This window comes from Schistocerca serialis, chromosome 1 (assembly GCF_023864345.2).
Source record: "Schistocerca serialis cubense isolate TAMUIC-IGC-003099 chromosome 1, iqSchSeri2.2, whole genome shotgun sequence".
In the NCBI taxonomy this organism is placed as follows: Eukaryota; Metazoa; Arthropoda; class Insecta; order Orthoptera; family Acrididae; genus Schistocerca; species Schistocerca serialis.
The window spans coordinates 321,824,014-321,850,805 of record NC_064638.1 but is presented as its reverse complement, the minus strand read 5'-3'; the positions used below and the strand labels follow the sequence as shown (position 1 = coordinate 321,850,805).

The 26,792-nt window shown below is 43.1% G+C and overlaps 1 protein-coding gene across 1 annotated transcript in view; it reads left to right on the top strand.

Annotated features, from left to right (window-relative positions):
* The window catches only part of LOC126469797 (uncharacterized), a 98,221-nt gene that overhangs the window by 43,571 nt on the left and 27,858 nt on the right, over positions 1-26,792 (top strand). Inside the window, exons 5-6 of the mRNA XM_050097054.1 lie at positions 5,626-5,711; positions 13,110-13,272. Of these exons, the coding sequence (XP_049953011.1) occupies positions 5,626-5,711; positions 13,110-13,272 (249 nt within the window). The remainder of the gene's footprint in view (positions 1-5,625; positions 5,712-13,109; positions 13,273-26,792) is intronic.

The following is a 26,792-nucleotide window of genomic DNA, read 5'->3' as shown; positions in this document are numbered from 1 at the left end:
TAGCATTTCCTTGATATATCTATAAATGGGGTTGGCACTCTTCATTGAAAATCGGATTAAAAGCACAATTTGTTATATATCTAAATTACACTTGTACAACCGAAGTATAATTACTGAGTATACATATTTTGTTACATATGGATGTTAACACAAGATTGGTGGGCATGGGGGGATACAGCCTAAATTCAGCAGTCACTTACAATACTAGCATTCGAAATGGACAAGGAAAGGTGGGAGCTCACCATTCAGAAAAGAATTTACTCTAATAATTAGTGAAAGGTAAGAGACGGGATCCAATAGTTAATACGTAAATGTATTGAAAAGACAAACTATGAACTACTTGTGGGTGCATGTTATTGAAGCGGCCTCCCATCCTTAAAACAATAAAATTCATAAAACTCACTCTGCAACACCTAGATTAACGCAATAAAAAGATACGCGGGTCATGGTACTTCTGGATCAATTTAGATATCGTGTGCAGAACTACTCATCAAGTGTTCCCACGTGGGCGACAGACAAGGGTAAATGTAACACACAAACTGCCGTTATGAAATGTTCACTAAATCACGGAGTATTGGAGAAGGAAAGACATACGCTGAAGTCGAAGAGCTTACAAGGGCGGTTGAATTATACCGAACGTGGTGACTGAGAGTTCTACGTATATTTTGCATAATGCAACTGACCAGGATCTGACGCCAAGTCCAAATTCAAAATTGCAAAAGGAGGAAGAAATCAAAGCAATGAGGCGCAAATCCTCCCGAAATTAAAGGTCACCTAGCACTTTCATATGTATTCACGATTCAATCCACTTCTGAACCTAACAAGAGCACTCACGCTTACCAGCTTGCAACCATTTAACCGCCTATCGACCATTTCTCCAGGGGAGCCGGGCCTTGTGGGGGTGGGAATTGGCGTACTTTTCGCCAGCCAATCAGGGGCACGGATCTGTCGCCGAACTAGCTGCCGTTCAAGCAGATATTCCTGACTTGACTGAGTGACTCGTGATTGGATAGAATTTAGTCAGGGAGACGTCAGGGAGGCCTCTTTACAGAGCCCAAAGAGCAGGAGAAACTGAGTTTTAGGTTGGTACTACTACTTAGAAGAATAAGAAGAAGGACTACTGTGGCATCTCCAAATCATTCAAACTACCGGCCCACGCATCCAAGCTCAAAGGTCAGCGCGAGAAACGAAAAGCCAACATGGCTATCTGATGGAGATACTGAATATGAAAATAAAATAAAAGCACCTTGCTCCAGTCCTCTCTCCAGTTTCATTATGCTGCTCATACTGAAAAAAAAAATCAGCAGAATAGCAAGCATGCTATTGCCATATAGGTAATGATAATAATATGACAACCATATCGTAATCGTACCGAGCGAGGTGGCGCAGTGGTTAGCACACTGGACTCGCATTCGGGAGGACGACCGTTCAATCCCGTCTCCAGCCATTCTGATTTAGGTTTTCCGTGATTTCCCTAAATCGTTTCAGGCAAATGCCGGGATGGTTCCTTTGAAAGGGCACGGCCGATTTCCTTCCCCATCCTTCCCTAACCCGAGCTTGCGCTCCGTCTCTAATGACCTCGTTGTCGACGGGACGTTCAACAACACTAACCTAACCTAACCTATCGTAATCGTAAATAAGTGAAAGAAGTGCAAGGCAGATACACGTCTTTCATTAGTCAGTTAGTATGTGACAGACCAAGCAGTAGGCCGTGAGTGGACAATGGAATTTACCAATCCAGAAAAAGCCGACATGCTGAGAATGTACGGAGAGTGTAGGAAGAATGTAGTTCGTTCTTGTATGGTGTATGCGGCAAGATATCCCAGTAGATGTCAACCATCTTGCCATCTTGACAGTTATTTACCAATCTCTTCAACCAGTTATGTAGTGTAGTGTAACACCTAAACGACATAACAGAAGGAAAACAATTGGCAACAAAAGAGAAAGAAATTAATATTCTTGCTGCTGTTGCAGTTGATCGGCACGTTAACTCCCGCGCAATCTCACGAGGAAGTGGCATGAGTCAGGCAAGTGTCCTACACGAAGTGGCACCTAAGTCTACGGCTTTTTGCATTATGCAGGAAGCATTTACAACAGGATTGGCCGCATTTTTCGGAAATATGATGTGAAATGTGTTTTTCGACAACCTTCTGAGATTAAGGCCTTGTTGGCGTCCGTAAAGGATGACCTTGGTTTGCGTAAGGCTGGTGTCAATCGTTTTCTTTGCAGTTGTGGCATGTCATATATTGGTCAGACAATCAGGACTTTGGAAGACCGGTGTATTGAACATAAGCGTCACACACGCTTACAACAGCCGAGCAAATCCGCTATTGCGGAACATTGCCCTGACACCGGTCTTCCTATGGAATACAACAACACGGAGATTCTGGCTTGTACGTCCAGTTATTGGGATAGTGTTATTACGGAAGCTGTTGAAATCAAACTATCAAGCAACCTTATAAACATAGATGGTGGTTCAAATGGCTCTGAGCACTATTGGACTTAACTTCTGAGGTCATCAGTCACTAGAACATACAAAAACTTAAACCTAACTAACCTAAGGACATCACATCCATGCCCGGGGCAGGATTAGAACCTGCGACCGTAGCGGTCGTGCGGTTCCAGACTGTAGCGCCTAGAACCACTCAGCCACTCTGGCCGGCTTTCTCCTCTGTGAACCGAGGTATTAAATTCCCTTGCACATTGCTTCCGCCTTGCAGTTGTGAATTGAGAATGGCAGGGTGTGCTCCTGTCAAAATATAGGCGGTGGTCGACGAGGTCACCCGGCAGCAAACCCGTAAGTTATTTGAACATTCAATTCGCCGGGAAAAGTTAAGGTCTCACGTCCTACACATTCTCCAACGACAAAGGTCCCATCACCATCACATCTCTCTCCATCAAGAGCTGTATGGGAACGCTTATTAGAATTGTGTTAACCTCTGTACACGCCTAATTAAGACAGGATACTCGGTGTGAATCATATATCTTGTTTAGTGATGAAGCCACAGTTACCAATCATGGACAAGTAAACCAGCAAAACATGTGCTGTTGACAGTACGCGTTGGCTTCGTCAGGAGGTTCAAATGGTTCAAATGGCTCTGAGCACTATGGGACTCAACTTCTTAGGTCATTAGTCCCCTAGAACTTAGAACTAGTTAAACCTAACTAACCTAAGGACATCACACACATCCATGCCCGAGGCAGGATTCGAACCTGCGACCGCAGCGATCGCGCGGTTCCAGACTGCAGCGCCTAGAACCGCACGGCCACTTCGGCCGGCTTCGTCAGGTGGATCATCAGCGTCCATGCAGTGTAAACGTATGATGTGGGGCAGTGAACCATCAGCTCATAGCCCAGTTTTTCAAAGACGGAACACTGAACGCCTGTAATTATCGTAGTCTTCTAACAGACCATATTCCACCGATGCTGGAAGACGTTTCTCCGCAGACTAGAATGTGATCGCTATCCAGCCTATAGTGCACAAAGTGCTATAACATTTCTTCACGTACTGTTTCCAAATCGTTGAATTGGATACAGAGGACCTGTACCTTGCCAACCAATTCCCCAGAACCGACGCCTGTAGACTTTTTCCAGTGGGGAAAGCGGAAAGGCAGTGTCTACGAGGATATAATGACTACACTCGATGACATGAAACAACGTATTACTTCAGCCTGCTCGGACATACCCGCTGAAATGCTAGCACGTGTGCAGCAGTCGTTCCACACCGGACTGAAAGCGTGCACTGCCACTGCCTTTGGTCATTTTGTACACAATCTGTGATGGTCAGCTGTCTCGTTACCGGTGAGAATCCATATAACTAGAACTAGTGTATGCACATATGTTGTTCTTTAGTGTGTGCTACCACAGGTATTGTATAAGTGTCGGTGTGGGAGCTTTTCGAAATAAGATATCTTTTAAACGATTCGAACTAAAATCCTGCAACAAACACAACTGACATTCTAATTTACTCTTCTTATAGTTTGTTAATGTCAATAGGCATTGTCTCATTTACAAACGTGTATGTTTGGACAAAAAATACATTTTCTAAGTGTTAGTACAATCTGTTGAGTGGCTGACAGGATGAACTCCTGACTACCAATCCACTGTGTGAAACTCGCACATCAGTAGCACTTTCCATTTTGGCAAAATTTGCGGTGAAGTTTTAGGTTTCTCACTCTGTGTACTTCAGCAAGATACGAGGTGCGATAACGAGAGTGATTTTCTTTGCAAGGTGTGGCAACCCTGCAGGCTTCCGTGGGCACAATATCTTTGACCTTGGTCTATAAACTGCTTCTAGGCCAAGTGGCACATCGATGCAAGTGCTCAGTCGTGAGTTGTGTTGTAATACGTTAACACATGTTTGTGTCTCTCGTCATGGAAATGGAACCGCATAATATTGCGCAACGGTATGCTATTTCTTATTGCGTTAAATTAGGTGAAAACGTAACGACAACTTACAGTAAGCTTCAGAGGACTTTTGGAGAGGAGATTATGCGAAGAGCTCGAGCTTTTCATTGGCATAAAATGTTTGCTGAAAGCAGAATGAATGTTGAAGACTGCAGTGGACGATCATCAACCTCACGGACGGATGTCAACTTGGCCAGAGTGCGTGAACTCATACGATCTGATCGGAGATTATCCTTGAAAATGATTGGAGAACAACGTAACATCAATCGAGAAACGGTTCGTTTGATAATAACTGAAGATCTTGGTATGAGAAATATTTGTGCAAAAATGGTCCCCAAAAATCTCACACCACAACAGCGAGAAACATGGAAAAATGTGGCAGCCGATCTGTTAGAGCAAACGGAAATCAATACAGAATTGTTGAGCCGTGTTATCACTGGTGATGCAAGTTGATTTTTCCTGTATGATCCATAGACAAAACGCCAAAGTTCGCAATGGTGCTCAAAGGGATCACCCAGGCCAAAACAAGCTCACATGTAAAAGTCAAAAGTGAAATCCATGCTTGTGTGCTTCTTTGATTCCAAGGGAATTGTTCACAAAGAGTGGGTGCCTTCTGGACAAACAGTTAACCAATATTACTATAAACATATTTTAGGAAGACTTCGTAAATGAGTTCTTCGTGTCCGTGCCAACATCGCTGATAATTGGATTCTGCATCACAATAATGCTCCATCCCATACTGCTCTGTCAGTACAGCAATTTTTAACCTATAAACAAATTTCAGTACTACCACAGCCACTGTGTTTCGCACGTGCAACTTTTTTCTATTTCAAAGAGTCAAAATGGCGGTCAGGGGACCATTTTCAAACAACACAAGATGTCTAAAAGCCTGTGACGAGGGTCTTGGAGGATATTACAGAAGATTTTACCATCAATGGCGGAAGCGCTGGAAAAAGTGTGTGCAATCAGAAGGGAACTACTTTGAAGAAGACAACACCAATCTTGACTAAAACGGAAAGCAACATTTTTTTTTCACATCGGTCTCATTACTTTATTGTCGCACCTCGTAGAATGCTTGTATCTCAGCAGTGTTGTTGCTTCTGTCTCAAGAGAAGTACTAATGCAGTCATTTAATTAGAATTTGGGTTAGTAAGTGCTCCAATGGAGCAGTTTCACTTGATCACACCATCACATACTTTACCTGCCTTTCTGTTACAGAGGGTGAGATGACTGTGGTGACGGGAAGCGTGTTGGGCTCGCTACTCATCGCTCTCGGAATCGTCCTCATAGTTGGTAGCGTCATGGTGAGTACCGCCAGCCCAACGTACAGGGTTTCTCGTATTGTACATTACCTGTTCTTGTTTGCCACCTTGTACTATCCTGAAACTCCCTAGCAGATTAAAACTATGTGCCTTGCAGGAACTCGGACCGAGGACCTATGCCTTTCTCACGCAAGTGCTCTACCGACCTTTTTTTTTTTCGCGGGCAAGTGCTCTAACAATCTTGTTTTTTTTTTTTTTCTCTACTGACTTGCTCTACTGACCTTTCTTCTTCTTGAAATAAAGAATAATGCCTTCCTTATAGAGAACAAAAAACAGACATGTACTGTATGAGCAAAATGTTGCACATGATGAGAACCGACTGAGCTACCATCCTCACAGTTTCACTTCTATCAGACAACATTTTTCTGTCTTCTAAACTTCAAACATGTTTTCCTACGATACTTGCAGGACTAGCACTTCTCGAAGAAATGTTATTGCGGAGATGTTACTTAGCTACAGCCTGGGGGATTGTTTCCAAGAAGCTTCGTATCAGCGCACGCTCAGCTGCACAGAGAGAAACTCATTTTACTGTCCTGTTGATAACGAATTTCGCAGATTTGGGCAAGGATGGAGGAAGCAATTGATCACATGCTTTCGTGAGTAACCACGTCAGCAGTTCTTAGAGGTCAGCATTTCTACGTCCAGATAGCGGCGTTCTGGCCTCGATTTCCGGCCGGGTCGGGGATTTTGTCCGCTCGTGGCAGGGGGCGCGTGTCATTATTTATTTCCATCACACGCCCAAGTCGGTGAAGTCCCGTCTAGCACAAAGATTTATGCATGGCGACCGAGCAACCCTCGGGCAATAACGCCATATAATCTCTTCAGTTCGTTTTCATGAGTAACCGTATGGCCTTTAGCTTTAAGAACTTTAGAGAAATTATAGAAAATTATACCATTCCCGTTTTGCAGGAACTGAAACCAGGCCTGTCAAAACTATTAGTAAGAAGAACTAGTGTCGCTGTACGAAACCTTCAGTGATTAGACAGAGTTTATCAAAACTGCAGCTCGATACAAACTCGACTGTTAAGCTCAAAATATCTGAATGAGTGTACCTGAAACATCGTAAGCAGACTGACTTGTAAGCTCCCATATAGTGCAGGAAAATACCATAAAATTCCTAAACTGCGAGCAACGTTCATCAGTGCATGAATAAATTCAAGTCCTCACAGAGGTTGATATACGAAAAATTTCTAACTGGCTTGATAGCGATACTGTAATTTTTTTAAAGTCCGCCGTAGCTACATAAAACCAATAGTCCCAAACACTCGTGAAATAATCAGCCTCTAAACTGCACTTAGCTGTGAGTACATCCACTAGTGATGACTGACACACATCCGAGGTTTGGTGACTTCCAAACGAGTGTAACTTTCAGCCTGTAACTTTCAGCCTTCGGGTGCCCTTGTTTTACCCATGATCTGGATTTTCCAAGGTAGTCTATCTATAGCTTCAATTTTCATATTTATTTGTAAATTAAAAATTGCAGCAATCAGTCTTTTTTTTCCTGTGTTGGATTTTGATTCCCCCCCGAGGGGGCGAGCTGGCAGCAGCTTAGTACGCTGCTCTTCAGCCTACAGAATTTTTAAAACATAAGAAGATAAGAAACAATAAAAGCAGGTGATAAAACGGTGACCTAAGATGTAAAACGACGGAAAATTGCGGAAAATTAAAACATAAAACAAATGGTGGGCGACGATAATAAAATACACAGGAAGCAGACAGGGAAAATAGTAGGCAGATAATTAAAAAACATGGCAACAGTCTGGATTCTTTTTGCTAGGGTAATAAAAATCACACCCTGCCACAGCATGATGTCCGTTCGCAACACTTCGGTAAAGACGCACAACACTTAACAATCACTGGAAACACTGCACTAAAAATTCGGCACGAAGATGACACACCACAGCCAAGGGCAGATGGGGGGGGGGGACTGGACAGATGAGGGGGGAAAAAGGGGGGAGGAGAGGAAAAAGGAAAGGCGGGAGGGGGGAGGGCCCACGGCCCACGAAGGGAGAGGACTCAAGTAATCAGTCGTCCTTGCTTAAATTTTATTGTGCAGATCTAGATTTCAGCAAGAAGCTAGCCATTCTCAACGCTAAGAATACAAGAAGTACATAGTCAGATGATGTACAAAAAGTTATAAGTAATGGCTTAACTCATGCGGTTTGTATATTACACACCACTATTTTCGCTCAAAGCACGTAAGTCCCTGTTGATCGGGCTTCGACCACAGTTCATTGAATACTATTGCTTGCGGAAAGCAGGCTGTATGGAGAACACATTGGTTGGTTACATGACGCCATCTACAGGAACTACATATATAAAATTCAAGGGAAATAAATCACTTCAAATTTGAATGAGAATTACATAAAATGAAACATAAGTAAAATTCTTTACATTGTAGTCCGATTTATTTCATATTTGCTGGCAAGTAATAAAATTTCCATGTTCACTCCTTGAGAGTCTGTTATTATTATTGAAACATCTAAATTACGTCAGATAGCTAAAACTTTTTAAATTTTCTAAAAATTTATAAGACGCAAGAAGAGACGTGCTGTATACACCTATTAGTTGATATGGCTTAAATATTTTTATCTTTATATTATATCTCCCTTTATTAAAATATAATAGTATATTGTTCATCATATTTACTAAATATATGTCAGTCAGATGCATGGTTGGTGCAATTTAGCTATTCTGCTATAGATATAGGGGGGATACTAACCTCATTATCCCTTAAAACCTATTTTCCTTGTAAATTCAAAACAACCAATATACGGAATTGCTGTTAATAATACTGTATATGCATCTGAGCTAATGTATCATGGAAGAAGTGCTGTTGGTTCAGAATTATGATCGTCGTACTTGTACAGTATTATGCAAATGGCTGCTACATATTGGCAAGACGGCAGGTGTTACCTCCCCCACCCCTCTATGAGTCCTCTCCCTCCATCGGTCCCCCCCTTTCGTTTTTCGTTTCCTCCCCCCCTTTTTCCCCTCATCTGCGCAGGTCCCCCCAGCCCCCCCCCCCATCTGCCATTGGCTGTGGTGTGTCATCTTCGTGCTGACATTTTAGTGCAGTGTTTCCAGTGATTGTTAAGTGTTGTACGTCTTTCCCGAAGTGTTGCGAACGGACATCATACTGTCGCTGGGTGTGTGTGTTTTTTTATACCTCTTGTGAACAGAAACCAGATTGTCGCCATGTTGTTTAGTTGTCTGTCTACTATTTTACTTGTCTGCTTCCTGTATATTTTATTAGCACCACCCACCCTCGTTTTATGTTTTAACTTCCCACAATTTTCCGCCGTTTTAAAATTTAAGTCACCGTTTTATGGCCTGCTTTTATTGTTCGTTATCTTCATATGCTTTACAAATTCTGTAAGCTGAAGAGCAGCGTACTAAGCTGCTGCCAGCCCGCCCCCCTTGGAGGGAATCAAAATTCAATAAAGGGAAAAAAACGGGGAGGGGGTGTTACCTCGTGCACCCTGAGTCAAACCCTACAGTTTCCCAGAACCGTGCATTATTCATAACAACCTGATCGTTAGTCAGGTTGCTGTCGGTATTTTTGCGATGGCAGAAGATATCGAACTCCTCCAGGAGGTCGAGGAACCTGCCCTTCTCGCAGTTCTGCAGCAACTTCACATTGGATGTCAAAGTTGCCACCTTATGTTTTGTTGTAAGTAAATGTGGAGCCATACTCGATTTCTCCATGGTATCTTTTCCTCCCAATGCGACGTGTTCCCCAAATCTGATTTCCAGCCACTTTCCCGTGTGGCCAACGTTACAGACCCTACAATATGGGTAATCAATTTTATAAACTCCAGAAGCATGAAATATGTTTTTTACGTCCACAGAGTGTTGCAAAATACATCCTAAGTTACTTTTGGTACCAGAAGACACTGTCATATCGTACTTTAGAAAGATAGTTGCAATCCTAGAGCTCACTTTTCGTAGTAAGGTAAGCTGACAAACGTAGTATGTTCTTTAGAAGCCGCATTATTATTGTAAAGCGTGATTCTATTTTTGTATTTATTAGCTATATTCTTATATATACACTCCTGGAAATTGAAATAAGAACACCGTGAATTCATTGTCCCAGGAAGGGGAAACTTTATTGACACATTCCTGGGGTCAGATACATCACATGATCACACTGACAGAACCACAGGCACATAGACACAGGCAACAGAGCATGCACAATGTCGGCACTAGTACAGTGTATATCCACCTTTCGCACCAATGCAGGCTGCTATTCTCCCATGGAGACGATCGTAGAGATGCTGGATGTAGTCCTGTGGAACGGCTTGCCATGCCATTTCCACCTGGCGCCTCAGTTGGACCAGCGTTCGTGCTGGACGTGCAGACCGCGTGAGACGACGCTTCATCCAGTCCCAAACATGCTCAATGGGGGACAGATCTGGAGATCTTGCTGGCCAGGGTAGTTGACTTACACCTTCTAGAGCACGTTGGGTGGCGCGGGATACATGCGGACGTGCATTGTCCTGTTGGAACAGCAAATTCCCTTGCCGGTCTAGGAATGGTAGAACGATGGGTTCGATGACGGTTAGGATGTACCGTGCACTATTCAGTGTCCCCTCGACGATCACCAGTGGTGTACGGCCAGTGTAGGAGATCGCTCCCCACACCATGATGCCGGGTGTTGGCCCTGTGTGCCTCGGTCGTATGCAGTCCTGATTGTGGCGCTCACCTGCACGGCGCCAAACACGCATACGACCATCATTGGCACCAAGGCAGAAGCGACTCTCATCGCTGAAGACGACACGTCTCCATTCGTCCCTCCATTCACGCCTGTCGCGACACCACTGGAGGCGGGCTGCACGATGTTGGGGCGTGAGCGGAAGACGGCCTAACGGTGTGCGGGACCGTAGCCCAGCTTCATGGAGACGGTTGCGAATGGTCCTCGCCGATACCCCAGGAGCAACAGTGTCCCTAATTTGCTGGGAAGTGGCGGTGCGGTCCCCTACGGCACTGCATAGGATCCTACGGTCTTGACGTGCATCCGTGCGTCGCTGCGGTCCGGTCCCAGGTCGACGGGCACGTGCACCTTCCGCCGACCACTGGCGACAACATCGATGTACTGTGGAGACCTCACGCCCCACGTTTGAGCAATTCGGCGGTACGTCCACCCGGCCTCCCGCATGCCCACTATACGCCCTCGCTCAAAGTCCGTCAACTGCACATACGGTTCACGCCCACGCTGTCGCGGCATGCTACCAGTGTTAAAGACTGCGATGGAGCTCCGTATGCCACGGCAAACTGGCTGACACTGACGGCGGCGGTGCACAAATGCTGCGCAGCTAGCGCCATTCGACGGCCAGCACCGCGGTTCCTGGTGTGTCCGCTGTGCCGTGCGTGTGATCATTGCTTGTACAGCCCTCTCGCAGTGTCCGGAGCAAGTATGGTGGGTCTGACACACCGGTTTCAATGTGTTCTTTTTTCGATTTCCAGGAGTGTAGTACCTGCAAAGTCACGAGGATAGGTATTTACTTTTACAATGTGCCTTATTGTTGCCATTTCCTCATCGTATTCGTCTTTTGACAGCGGAATTTTAAACAGCCGATTGAAAGCAAAATTGGGAAACGCCTTTTTATGTTGAACTGGGTGGTCTGAAGTAAAATCCACAATCCCATCGGTACAAGTCTCATTACGAAATATACCAAATGTGTGCCTGCCATTTTCATTTCGAATTGATAGATCTAGAAAAATAATAGATTTACTTATTTCAGTCTCACAAGTACATTTAATGGTTTGATGCAAATTATTAATTTTCACTACTATGGTGTTGATGACACAATTTTGTCCGCTAACCAAGGATTTGCAGAGAAGAATCTGTTTTCTAGATAATTAATAAAGATGTCTGCAAGCATTCCCGATATTGAGCTCCCCACAGTGAGACCATCTTGTTAGAAACAAATGTCCCCATTAAATTTAAAGTAGTTAAACTTCATAATTATGGTACGTAGCCCAATGAATTCATCTGCTACTTATTTCCTCTCTAACTTCTCCCTTCAAGATTCTATTAATATCGTCATACATAATCGCTGAAACCGATGGAACTTGTCCGATATTTCTAATATAGTGGTAAATTATTTGCTTTCAGAAATAATTAAAACATTTAACTTGTTCTTTTGTTCTGTTTTTGATAACAATTTTTGGTGTCATTGGTTTCAACTACTTTAGAAGCCATTCTTTTAATTTTGCTAACAGAGATTTCCATATGGTAATCTTTTTTCAGGAGGTTCTAAGAACCCTACCACAACAAAGGTCAGCATTTAATAACGATTGTGGTGTTGCTCACGCTGCCTAATACTGCATTTTCTGGCAACAACTGTCATATTATGTGGCAGGTGTCATTAGAGCACAGTTAATAAAGTCATTTCATGTAATAATAAATAAACTAGGCACTCATCTTTTTGTGTTTCCCACGCTGGTCTCGTCGTAAAATCATGGCTCAGTCGTTGATAATCTAGGTGGTTATGATTCCAAGCTCGGATGAAAAGAGGCCTAGGTTTTATTCTGCTGTATTCAAAAGTTTTGTAGATGCGCTTCACAAACCATTCTTGAAGCTTACACTTTTACTGAACAATGGTGATGTAAAAAAAATAATCAGCACTCCGAATTTAAGTTACACTTCCTTTTAATTGCTTTTATTGCAATATCATGTAAACACAAAACATCACTTCACAATACAAAACATATTTGAAAACATCTCTCTCATAGTCACTGTTAAAGTTCACATTTTATAAGCGGACTACGTTATGCGTCTTTCCAACATGACATCCAACACTTGACTTCCTCAAGGTCCGACTCTCTAACAACTGAACAACTAACTAATAATCGCTTACGCGCCCAAAAATCGGAGTTACAAGTACGTCACAGATCATAGCGACAAAAGAAAGAATAGATATAAGAATAATGTCATTGCAGTATAAACATATCGATGTATCACAAATGAAATCAAATCTGAATGCTGTCTCAGAAATATGTCAACTACTTTGCAGAAACACAGTAGAATATAGCTGGTATCGAGAGGTTCAGGTGAGGTGCCGTAATGGTTGCGTAATTCAAGTACCATTACAAGGTGCACGTTGCAATTTCTTTTCATCGTCAAGTACAATAAACTGATTGTCTGCAAAAATTTAGTTGCTTATGGTTCCCTACCATTGTGTCTATAACCCTACGTTTCCATCTTCTTAAGACGTCGTCAGTGTATACACTAAATAACGTCGATGATAAGCTGTACCTTTGTCTGGCACCTCGTTTACAATGATCGTATCTGAAATTCCTGCACCTGTCGTAACGTTGCGTGAAAATGTGGAGAGTCATCTGATAACCTGACGGCAGACTGTGTGTGATGTGCAGGAGGCGCCGCGAGTGGTGTTGGCGTGGGTGGTGGCGCGCGGCCTGGTCGGGCTGCTGACCGTCTTCCTGGTGCCCATCAGCATCGGGCTGAAGGTGGCGGAGGGCGGCGTCAGCCACCTCTTTGCCGCTCACGCGTTCCTCGTCTTCGGCGTCCCCGAGATAGGTAAGCCGCGCAACTACGTGCTGCAATATACAGGGTATTACGAAAAGGTAAGGTCAAACTTTCATTCCTCACGCACGTTCCTCACGCACAAAGAAAAAAAATATGTTATGTGGACATGTGTCCGGAAACGCTTACTTTCCATGTTAGAGCTCATTCTTATTACTTCTCTTCAAATCACATTAATCGTGGAATGGAAACACACAGCAACAGAAAGTACCAGCGTGACTTCAAACACTTTGTTACAGGAAATGTTCAAAATGTCCTCCGTTAGCGAGGATACATGCATCCACCCTCCATCGCATGGAATCCCTGAAGCGCTGATGCAGCCTTGGAGAATGGCGTATTGTATCACAGCCGTCCACAATACGAACACGAAGAGTCTCTACATTTGGTACCGGGGTTGCATTTCAAATGCCCCCATAAATGAAAGTCAAGAGGGTTGAGATCAGGAGAGCGTGGAGGCCATGGAATTGGTCCACCTCTACCAATCCATCGGTCACCGAATCTGTTGTTGAGAAGCGTACGAATACTTCGACTGAAATGAGCAGGAGCTCCATCGTGCACGAACCACATGTTGTGTCGTACTTGTAAAGGCACATGTTCTAGCAGCACAGGTAGAGTATCGTGTATGAAATCATGATAAAGTGCTCCATTGAGCGTAGGTGGAAGAACATGGGGCCCAATCAAGACATCACCAACAATGCGTGCCCAAACGTTCACAGAAAATCTGTGTTGATGATGTGATTGCACAATTGCGTGCGGATTCTCGTCAGCCCACACATGTTGATTGTGAAAATTTACAATTTGATCACGTTGGAATGAAGCTTCATCCGTAAAGAGAACATTTGCACTGAAATGAGGATTGACACATTGTTGGATGAACCATTCGCAGAAGTGTACCCGTGGAGACCAATCAGCTGCTGATAGTGTCTGCACACGCTGTACATGGTACGGAAACAACTGGTTCTCCCGTAGCACTCTCCATACAGTGACGTGGTCAACGTTACCTTGTACAGCAACAACTTCTCTGACGCTGACATTAGGGTTATCGTCAACTGCACGAAGAATTGCCTCGTCCGTTGCAGGTGTCCTCGTCGTTCTAGGCCTTCCCCAGTCGCGAGTCATAGGCTGGAATGTTCCGTGCTCCCTACAACGCCGATCAATTGCTTCGAACGTCGTCCTGTCGGGACACCTTCGTTCTGGAAATCTGTCTCGATACAAACGCACCGCGCCACGGCGATTGCACCGTGCTAATCCATACATCAAATGGGCATCTGCCAACTCCGCATTTGTAAACATTGCACTGACTGCAAAACCACGTTCGTGATGAACACTAACCTTTTGATGCTACGTACTGATGTGCTTGAGGCTAGTACTGTAGAGCAATGAGTCTCATGTCAACACAAGCACCGAAGTCAACATTACCTTCCTTCAATTGGGCCAACTGGCGGTGAATCGAGGAAGTACAGTACATACTGACGAAACTAAAATGAGCTCTCACATGGAAATTAAGCGTTTCCGGACACATGTCCACATAACATCTTTTCTTTATTTGTGTGTGAGGAATGTTTCCTGAAAGTTTGGCCGTACCTTTCTGTAACACCCTATATGTGTATGCTCACAGGGGTGCACATTGAATAAAATAGACGCCATGTCATTAAAACTGTAATACCAGGAAGCATACCGAATGCAATTTTACACATTGTGTATATTCAAAATAGTAGTAAGTACGCTTCATTAAATTTGTCGCTGATTTGAAGGTGCACACCGAGCTGCCACTCTGACAGCAACAACGGCTCTAAACTGGCTGCGCGTCGAGACGAAATGAGTTGGGGTGCCACCCTGTTACAAGCTCCTTCAACTCTTAGACAAAGTTCATCAGTCGGAGTTTCTGTCTAGTGCTTTCGCGCCAGTCTCTTGGCAATGAACGACCAGATGTTTTCAGTCCGTGAGAGACCTGAATAACTTGCTATAGGGGAGCAGTTGAACACCACAGGTATCGAGCTAGGTTGTGGCAAGATGGACAGTACGCAGACTTACGTCTATTTTTGAAAGTTGACGCCACAAAGACCCTGAAGGTACGCCACAGCCACCAGCCTAATCATGTCAGAAATGTAAGACCTGCTGCCCAAATCATCGGCTATCAAAATAGATGTTATGGTGAAACTTCCTGGCAGACTAAAACTGTGTGACGGACCGAGACTCGAACCTTTGCCATTCGCGGACAGGTGCTCAACCATCTGAGCTACCCAAGCCCGACTCACCATCTGTCCTCACAACCTTACTTCCGCTAGTACCTCCCAAACTTCACAGAAGCAAGCCTTGCAAGACTAGCACTTCTGGAAAAAAGGATATTGTGGAGACATGGCTAAGACACAGTCTGGAAGATGTTTCCAGGCTGTAAGGACGGGTCTTGAGTCGTGCTTGGGTCGCTCTCAGCCTTCAGCGGCGCAGCGGTTCTGACGGTATTTACGTCCTTGCAGCACGTGTACGCGAGAGATGTTTACGTTAAGTGTGCAGCGGTATGGCGCGGTAATACATAAAACGAATCATTGTCTTGTCGTTCCGCAGATGGACAATGAAATTTAGGTTTGTTGACCAATATGCTCGACCGAAGACTTAGGAGATAGAACGTTATTTACGGGACGAGACAAAAATCGAACCTGACTTTCTGGTTGGTTTACGGTTACCTATAGTCAGCACCGCGGTCTATGTCATGGTCGTCAGTGAAGCGACATGTGACGAACTAATGCTCCGACACTGACTTGGACTTCGTTTCTGTCATTCGGACAGGAATGTTGGAGCGCCGGCTTTGCTTTCGAAGTGCCAGAAGAAATGGTGACAGACGCCTTGCGTCCTTACGGAACGGCTCTATATCATGTAGCTGGAAAATGAGCATGTTTCAAAATGTATCCCGTCCTCAAATACGGATGGAACTACGAAAACATGTTTCGTCATACCTGGCTGAGAAGTGATTGTCATCAACGACGGACAACCAAGAACGTGCTCTGGGTGTGGGAAGAGAGGACACGTACGTTCTGAGTGTATCCAACGAATGTTGTTACAGCTGCCACGGTATGATCCAGCACTCACACGACATCCGATTGTGCACCCTGTAATCTGTGTTGAGGCACTACATGTTGACTTAGGCCGCGCTACAGAAACGTACCGGAACGTATAGTCAGAGGCACATCGTGGCGAACCCCAGAAGGAAGACGTTGCGCTGGTCCACCTGCAACAGTCACAGGACGCCCTTTCTTCGGTACCGCTATCGGGCATGCTGACCTCTGATTCCGAGGCTCAGCAACGGAAACAGCGGTCACCAAAACGCCGGAATAATTGCCGCCTTACGGTGGAGAACGACCAACCAGGTCCACCAGACAATGCTGAGGTGTGGATGTAGGCTTGGCCAGCGGGACGATAACACGACCTTCCCATGACGATGCTCCAGGAACAGCAGAGGAGTCCGATCGACAGCAACAGGATACTGGGAAGGCTACGGTGCCTAAAAGGCACGACAACGATGGGACGCTGGGGAACTGGTCACAAGACCCACCCCCGTGAGGAACAGATGATGATGGAGATGTGTGACCCGAAGAGAGCATGGAGTAACGGCAGACCAACTGAGGGGACGGCGGGGGACTGTAGAAAGAAAGCAGCCTGGAAGGTGCCCCATCTCCGCTGGCAGCCAAGCAACAATCTTATCGGATAGGGTCTGTTAACATCAATATCATTGGGACTCCTGTAAAGATCAAGATGCTCAGTGACATGATAAGGGCTGCAGACTTAGACATAGCGCTGTTACAGGAAGTTCGGGTGCTTCCTCCCCTCACTGTTACAATGTTTACTGCTTCCTGTGTGACGAGAGAGGCGTTGGCACTGCGATACTGTTCAAGGAAGGGATGTGTGCAAACGAAGTGGAGTATTTGCCTTCTGCCCGGGGTATGGCCGTTACCATATGTGGAATACCTTTGATCAATATATGCACCCTTAGGTTCTGATAAGAGAAGGGAAGAAGCAGATTCTTACGCCCTTGGGGTGACACACGTTGTTCCAAGGACGATACAATGCTTGCATATTCGGCGGACATTTTAACTATGCGCTGGACAGGAAGGACCAACATCCTAACTGTACTCCTAGCCAGGAATTTCGGGAGCTGGTCAACGGGATGGAATTAGTCGGTACATGGATACTGGATTGGTAGGTACAATATTATATGGGTCTCCTAGAGGGTAAGGATTAATTAGACATAATAACCGGGATATAAATTTTTTTCTAACCACTCCGCGAGCCGTTTGGATCGTATCCGTGTTTCAAGGGAGTTGGCGATGACGACGGTGGACGCAGAAATTTGGTCGACCGCGTTTATAGACGTTGAGGTATATAGTTGGACGGTTACCCTTGCTGGACAGCAGATACGGAGGCGGAGGGTAATTGAACGTCTCCCACTTGTGAGATGCAGAATGCTGAGTCATGGTGGAGGACACGTGGCATGGCTGCCTCTGTCGACGAAATTCTTATGGTTTTGTCTTACACTGGTGGATCGAGTGCGCGAAGCCAGCTTTACGGAGGACTTCAATAGGTTATGGGAAAGAGATATCTCGACAGCAGCACACAACCTCTGATTTTTACTTTACGGCCCTCTGGTAACTGTTCGCTCAATCACCTTCACCAGTAAGCCAGACAGCCGTTCACCGAGTCAGGGCGAAGCTGATACAACTTGCGATGCTAAGGATGGCGGGTGCGATGGTACGCGCGGGGTCGCAGGACTGCCTTCCCAATGCAGCTCCCACGATGCTTTATGTGATAATGGAAAGAAGAAGGAGACGAAGGACGTTAATTCATGAGCTAGATCTCGGCGACGACCGTCGTTTTTCAACACAAAAGGACATAGAACAGGCGTTCACGGATCATTTTAGCAGATTCTATGCGAGCAACGGGATGGGCCACTGGTAGCTCCTAGACGAGACCCCAGAGGGGGAAGTGGACGTGTTAGGAGGAGCTGTAGGAAGCGATTACACGAGATGCCTCCAACAAATCCCCAGGCCTTGATGGATTCCCGTTGGAATTTTACCTTCTAATGAGCTTCTGCGGCAAAAAATCCCTGTTCCCGTAGAATTCACGAAAGGGCTCATGATCCCGATACTTTAGCCACGTGGTGGCTAACGACCTTGTGTTATCGCCCCTTGACCCTCCTTAATAGTGACTACTAGATCTTTATGCGTATACTGGGCAGTCGTATCGCACCAAAACGTCGCTAACGGATCAAATACACACCGACAAGACTTCTATGGCGGCATCAGTAATATCCACTCAGCCTTGGGAGACCATCGTGACGTCGTCGCCCACTCGGCTGCATGCCGTCTCTGGGGGGCTGTAGATTTCGATCATGACTTTAGTCGGGTAAATAATGTGCACCTCGCTGCGATGGTGAGCACGATGGGTGTCTCGCCAGTACTGACTACAACAGTGATGCGTCTTTCACACGGCGCCAGATCAGAGATGGTGATCAACGGAGGGAGAACAGATTATTTTAAGATCTTAAGATCGAGCAGACAGGGTGGCCTCTTGTCGATCTTCCCATATGCGATCGCCTTAAAACCGTGCCTCGCAGGCCTTCGTCGTCGACTTACCGGGATCTCCCTGTGGCATCTATCATTCAAATGTAGAGCATACGCGGATGACATTGTGTTCTTCGTCCGGAATGAGGAGAGACTCAGTCAGCACTGGATTGACTATAGACGCATGGGATGGCAGCTGGCAGTGAGGTCACCTTCCGAAAATCACAATTCATCCATGTGGGGTGTGCACTAGAACTAGGAACGGAAGGATCCTTATCTGTGGTGCAAGCACTCCGATGCTTGGGTATCACCTTTCGTAAGGCAGGAACGGCTGCGGACAATTACCGAAGGCTACTGCTCAGAGTTCGCACGTCAGTACGACTCAACGCCCTATGGTCGACGGATATGCTGTAGCGAGTATCACTCGTGAGCCTTTATCTCGCACACATGTTGTGCCACCTGACACATCTCCCCTAGCAGAGCATGATGGCTAAGAGTGTCAATCTAGATATACTAGGGGTGAGAGAAGTGGAAAGAAGACAAGAATTTCTGGTCAGATGTTCATAGGGTAATACCAACAACAGCAGAAAATGGTATAACGGGAGTAGGACTCGTTATGAATAGGAAGGTAGGGCAGAGATTAGATTAGATTAGATTAATTATTCATTCCATAGACCCATAAAAGAGGGAATCCTCCTGGGTGTGGAACATCTCAGATAAACACTTTTTTTTTTTTTGTCATCAGGCTACTGACTGGTTTGATGCGGCCCGCCACGAATTCCTTTCCTGTACTAACCTCTTCATCTCAGAGTAGCACTTGCAACCTACGTCCTTAATTATTTGCTTGACGTATTCCAATCTCTGTCTTCCTCTACAGTTTTTGCCTTCTACAGCTCCCTCTAGTATCATGGAAGTCATTCCCTCATGTCTTAGCAGATGTCCTATCATCCTGTCCCTTCTCCTTATCAGTGTTTTCCACATATTCTTTTCTTCTCCGATTCTGCGTAGAACCTCCTCATTCCTTACCATGTCAGTCCACCTAATTTTCAACATTCGTCTGTAGCACCACATCTCAAATGCTTGGATTCTCTTCTGTTCCGGTTTTCCCACAGTCCATGTTTCACTACCATACAATGCTGTACTCCAGACGTACATCCTCTGAAATTTCTTCCTCAAATTAAGGCCGGTATTTGATATTAGTAGATTTCTCTTGGCCAGAAATGCCTTTTTTGCCATAGCGAGTTTGCTTTTGATGTCCTCCTTGCTCCGTCCGTCATTGGTTATTTTACTGCCTAGGTAGCAGAATTCCTTAACTTCATTGACTTCGTGACCATCAATCCTGATGTTAAGTTTCTCGCTGTTCTCATTTCTACTACTTCTCATTACCTTCGTCTTTCTCCGATTTACTCTCAAACCATAATGTGTACTCATTAGATTGTTCATTCCGTTCAGCAGATCACTTAATTCTTCTTCACTTTCACTCATGATAGCAATGTCATCAGCGAATCGTATCATTGATATCCTTTCACCTTGTATTTTAATTCAACTCCTGAACCTTTCTTTTATTTCCATCATTACTTCCTCGATGTACAGATTGAAGAGCAGGGACGAAAGGCTACAGCCTTGTCTTACACCCTTCTTAATACGAGCACTTCGTTCTTGATCGTCCACTCTTATTATTCCCTCTTGGTTGTTGTACATATTGTATATGACCCGTCTCTCCCTATAGCTTACCCCTACTGTTTTCAGAATCTCGAACAGCTTGCACCATTTTATATTGTCGAACGCTTTTTCCAGGTCGACAAATCCTATGAAAGTGTCTTGATTTTTCTTTAGCCTTGCTTCCATTATTAGCCGTACCGTCAGAATTGCCTCTCTCGTCCCTTTACTTTTCCTAAAGCCAAACTGTTCGTCACCTAGCGTATTCCCAATTTTCTTTTCCATTCTTCTGTATATTATTCTTGTAAGCAGCTTCGATGCATGAGCTGTTAAGCTGATTGTGCGATAATTCTCGCACTTGTCAGCTCTTGCCGTCTTCGGAATTGTGTGGATGATGCTTTTCCGAAAGTCAGATGGTGTATCGCCAGACTCATATATTCTACACACCAATGTGAATAGTCGTTTTGTTGCCACTTCCCCCAATGATTTTAGAAATTCTGATGGAATGTTGTCTATCCCTTTTAATGTCACCAAAAGTTGTTTTGACTTTCCTGTATGCTGAGTCTGTCCTTCCGACAATCATATCTTTTTCGATGTCTTCACATATTTCCTGCAGCCATTTCATCTTAGCTTCCCTGCACTACCTATTTATTTCATTCCTCAGCGACTTGTATTTCTGTATTCCTGATTTTCCCGGAACATGTTTGTACTTCCTCCTTTCATCAATCAACTGAAGTATTTCTTCTGTTACCCATGGTTTCTTCGCAGCTACCTTCTTTGTACCCATGTTTTCCTTCCCAACTTCTGTGATGGCCCTTTTTAGAGATGTCCATTCCTCTTCAACTGTACTGCCTACTGCGCTTTTCCTTATTGCTGTATCTATAGCGTTAGAGAACTTCAAACGTATCTCGTCATTCCTTAGTACTTCCGTATCCCACTTCTTTGCGTATTGATTCTTCATGACTAATGTCTTGAACTTCAGCCTACTCTTCATCACTACTATATTGTGATCTGAGTCTATATCTGCTCCTGGGTACGCCTTACAATCCAGTATCTGATTTCGGAATCTCTGTCTGACCATGATGTAATCTAATTGAAATCTTCCCGTATCTCCCGGCCTTTTCCAAGTATACCTTCTCCTCTTGTGATTCTTGAACAGACTATTAGCTATTACTAGCTGAAACGTGCTACAGAACTCAATTAGTCTTTCTCCTCTTTCATTCCTAGTCACAAGCCCATATTCTCCTGTAACCTTTTCTTCTACTCCTTCCCCTATAACTGCATTCCAGTCGCCCATGACTATTATATTTTCGTACCCCTTTACATACTGCATTACCCTTTCAATATCCTCATACACTTTCTCTATCTGTTCATCTTCAGCTTGCGACGTCGGCATGTATACCTGAACTATCATGGTCGGTGTTGGTCTGCTGTCGATTCTGATTAGAACAACCCGGTCACTGAACTGTTCGCAGTAACAGACACATTACAAAAATGTAAATAGAATAACTTGAGTTTCATTAATTTTAATGATCCTTAGTCAATAAACAGTAAAATTATGTACATGAATTAACTTTAAACTTCTAATATTTACAGGTTCAATACTTACATCTGCTTTCATTAAATCCATCATTCAGACATTTGCTAGTTTCTTGGCTATTACAACCAAGTATTGTCAAAAATTAAGGTAAATTATTCATTTCAGTGGTATTCAGTTAAGAACAGTCAGGTTATGTGCAAGATTTAAAATTAAACTTCCACTATTTATAGACTTAAGACTTTCATCTGCTTTCCATACATCCATCATTCACACAGTAGGTAGTTACTGGGCTGTTACAACCAAGTATTGTCAAAAATTAAAGTATAATAAATTTTCATTAAAATGGTCTACTGCACTTGCTGAGAAACTCATGGATGGAATAGAAGTTGGCCACCAAAAATTCTTTTAAATTATGTTTATATTGTCACTTGTCTGAAACTAAACTCTTAATGGTTGCTGGTAACCTATTGAAAATGTGCATTGCTGAATACTGGACTCCTTTCTGAGCAAGAGAAAGTGATTTTAAATCTTTATGTACATTGTTCTTATTCCTAGTATTGGTACTGTGTACTAAGCAGTTGGTTGGAAAAAGAGATGTATTATTTACAACAAACTTCATTAAAGAATAAATTTTCCGAGAAGCTATGGTTAATATGCCCAATTCTTTGAATAGGTTTCGACATGATGTTCTAGGATTTACACTACTCATTTATTAAACGCTTCTGTACTCTAAAAATTTTTTCTCTGTTTGTGGAGTTACCCCAAAATATGATACCATATGATATAATGGAGTGAAAATAAGCAAAATATGCTAGTTTTTTATATTTATATCTCCTATTTCTGACATCATTCGCATTGCGAACACAGAGTTGTTTATGCACTTTAGCAGTTTGTTAGTGTGTTGCTCCCAACTGAATTTATTATCAAGTTGTAATCCCAAGAATTTTACACTCTCAATGTCTCCTATTTGCATGTCATCATGTTTTATAGACACACCATATGGAAATGTCTTGGAAGTTCTAAACTGTATTTAGTGGGTCTTTTCAAAGTTTAATTACAGTGAATTGGCTATGAACCATTTATTAAGGTCAGTAAAACTTTAATTAGCTGCCCTTTCTAAATTTATATTTGACTTACTATTTATTGCAATGTTTGTATCATCTGCAAATAAGACAAACTTGGCATCTCGTAATGTAACAGATGACAGGCCATTAATATACACAAGAAACAGTAGTGGACCTAGTATGGAACCTTGGGGAACGCCACATGTAATTTCTTCCCAGTCAGACGATATCTGATTGCCTACTGCTGAAGTCTTATGTAATGACACCCTTTGTTTTCTATTTGTAAGATATGACTGAAACCACTTTGCAGCGCTACTAGTGATGCCATAATATTTTAATTTACTTAAAAGAATGCTGTGATTCACATAGTCAAATGCCTTTGACAGCTCACAGAATATGCCAGTTGCCTCTAATTTGTTGTCCAATGAATTATGGACATTTTTGTTGTAAGTGTAAATAGCTTTCTCAGTATCAGAACCCTTAAGAAACCTAAACTGTGACTTTGACAGTAGGTTATTTTCATTAAGTTGCTTAAGTAGACACTTGAACATAAACTTTTCAAAGATTTTTGAAATAGCCGGCAAAAATGAGAGCGGTCGGTAATTTGAAGGAATTTCTCTGTCCCCTTTCTTGTGGAGAGGTATAACTTCAGCATATTTAAGCCAGTCCTTGAATGTTCCTGCGACAAGTGATTGATTACACAAGATATGAGTAAGCTCACATGAACACTCTATTATTAACTTCGTTGATATGTTATCATAACCATTAGAATGCTTTGATTTCAAGGACTTTATGATGGATTCTATTTCTTTGGGTGAAGTAAGTGTCAATTCCATTTTACTGACAACCCCATGCTATCAGTAACAGAGACAAAATACTTGTTTAAGTGGTTTGCAACACAACATGCGTTTGTTACCAGGGTTTCATTTATTTTTAGAGCTATTTGTTCCTCCTTATTTCTGGTCCTACCTGTCTCTGACTTTACTATATCCCATATTGTTTTTATTTTATTGCTGGATGTATTTATCTTCTTCTCATAATGCAAGTGGTTACATTTCTGGATAACCTTCTTCAATATTTTGCAGTGATTTTTGTAATGATCTATAATGCTAGTATCAAAGGTGTTCCTATGTGTCAGATAGAATTTCCTTTTTGTCTCACATGATATCTTTATCCCTTGTGTGATCCATGGTTTCTTATTAGGCCTCTGCTTAATTTGAGTTACCTTCGGGGGAAAACAATTTTCAAATAAGGTGCTAACTTTATTAATGAATGTTTTGTAATTTCCATTTGTGTCTTGGATGCTGTAAACATCCATCCAATTAATTTCTTTGAGCAATCTCCTAAATTTCTCAGTTTCTGACTGTTTTATCGGCCACCTGTACACAGTTCTGATAGATGTTTTACCCTGACAATTTTCAAAATTTAATGTTGCATGTTACAGTCAGATAGCCCATTTACTACTGGTTTTGTAATGTGGCTTAGTTACCTAGAATTGTCTATAAATATATTATCAATGGCTTTCTTAGAACATTTGTATACCCCAGCTGGGAAATTTACAGTAGAAATTAAATTGAATGACAATGTAACTGATTTCAGTAACTGTTCACTGACAGTGTTTTTCGGGACATCTATATTAAAATCACCAGCAACCACTAGTTCTTTGTTTTTTAATTTTAGATCAGATAATAAATCTTCAAGACCGTTTATAAACAGGTTGAAATTTCCTGAAGGTGGTCTGTATATGGCTACTATTATAAAGGACCTATTATGAAATACTATCTCTGTTGCACATGCTTCTAAGTGCTGCTCTAAGCAAAATTTATTAATGTCAGTATTCTTAAATTTAAAACAGATGTGTGTTACTGTGAACAGTTTAGTGATAGGGGTGTTCTTATCAGAACCTACACCTACACATCACCGACAACGATTGTTCAGGTATACATGCCATCGTCGCAAACTGAAGATGAAGAGATAGAGAAAGTGGATGAGTCTTTTGAAAGGGTAATACAGTATATAAAGGGAGATGAAAATCTAATAGTCATGGGAGACTGGAATGCAGTTGTAGGGAAAGGAGTAGAAGAAAAGGTTACAGGAGAATATGGGCTTGGGACAAGAAATGAGAGAGGAGAAAGACTAAATGAGTTCTGTAACAAGTTTCAGCTGGTAATAGCGATTACTCTGTTCAAGAATCACAACAGAAGGACGTATACTTGGAAAAGGCCGGGAGATACGGGAATATTTCAGTTAGATTTCATCATGGTCAGACGGAGGTTCCGAAATCAGCTACTGGATTGTAAGGCTTACACAGGAAGAGACAGACTCAAACGACAATATAGTAGTGATGAAGAGTAGGTTGAAGTTCAAGACATTAGTCAGGAAGAATCAATACGCAAAGAAGTGGGATACGGAAGTACTAAGGAACGACGAGATACGGTTGAAGTTCTCTAAGGCTGTTGATACAGCAATATGGAATATCTCAGTAGGGAGTACAGTTGAAGAGGAATGGACATCTCTAAAAAGGGCCATCACAGAAGTTGGGAATTAAAACATAGGTACAAAGAAGGTAACGGCAAAGAAACCATGGGTAACAGAAGAAATACTTCAAGTGATCGATGAAAGAGGAAGTACAAAAATGTTCCGGGAAACTAAGCAATAAAAAAATACACGTCGCTGAGGAATTAAATAAATAGGAAGTGCGGGGAAGCTGAGACGAAATGGTTGCAGGAAAAAGGTGAAGACATGGAACAAGAAATGATTGTCGGTAGGACAGACTCAATGTACCAAAAGTCAAAACAACCTTCTGTGACATTAAAAGCAAGGATGATAACATTAAGAGTGCAATGGGAATACCACTGTTAAATCCAGAGGAGAGAGCGGATAGGTGGAAAGAATACATTGAAAGCCTCTTTGAGGGAGAAGATTTTTCTGATGTGACAGAAGAAGGAACAAGAGTCGATTTAGAAGAGACAGGGGATCCAGTATTAAAATCAGAATTTAAAAGAGCTTAGGAGGAATTCAGATCAAATATGGCAGAACGGATATATAACATTCCACCAGAATTTCTAAAATCATTGGGGGAAGTGGCAACAAAACAACTATTCACGTTGGTGTATAGAATTTATGAGTCTGGCGACATACAATCTGACTTTCGGAAAAGCATCATCCACACAATTTCGAAGACAGCAAGAGCTGACAAGTGCGAGAATTACCGCACAATCAGCTTAACAGCTCATCCATCCTGGTCGCTTACAAGAATAATATATAGAAGAATGGAAAAGAAAATTGAGGCTGCGCTAGATGACGATCAGTTTGGCTTTAGGCAAAGTAAAGGTTCCAGAAAGGCAATTCTGAAGTTGCGGTTAGTGATGAAAGCAAGACTAAATAAAAATCAAGACACTTACATAGGGTTTGTCGACCTGGTTAAAGCGTTCGACAATATAAAATTGTACAAGGTGTTCAAAATTCTGATAAAAGTAGGGGTGAGCTATAGGGAGAGACGGGTCATATACGATATGTACAACAGCCAAGAGGCAATAATAAGAGTGGACGACCAAGAAGGGAGTGCTCGTATTAAAATGGGTGTAAGACAAGGATGGAGCCTTTCACCCCTACTACATTCTGTACATCGAGGAAGTAATGATTGAAATAAAAGAAAGGTTCAGTAATGGAATTGAAATTCAAGGTGAAAGGATA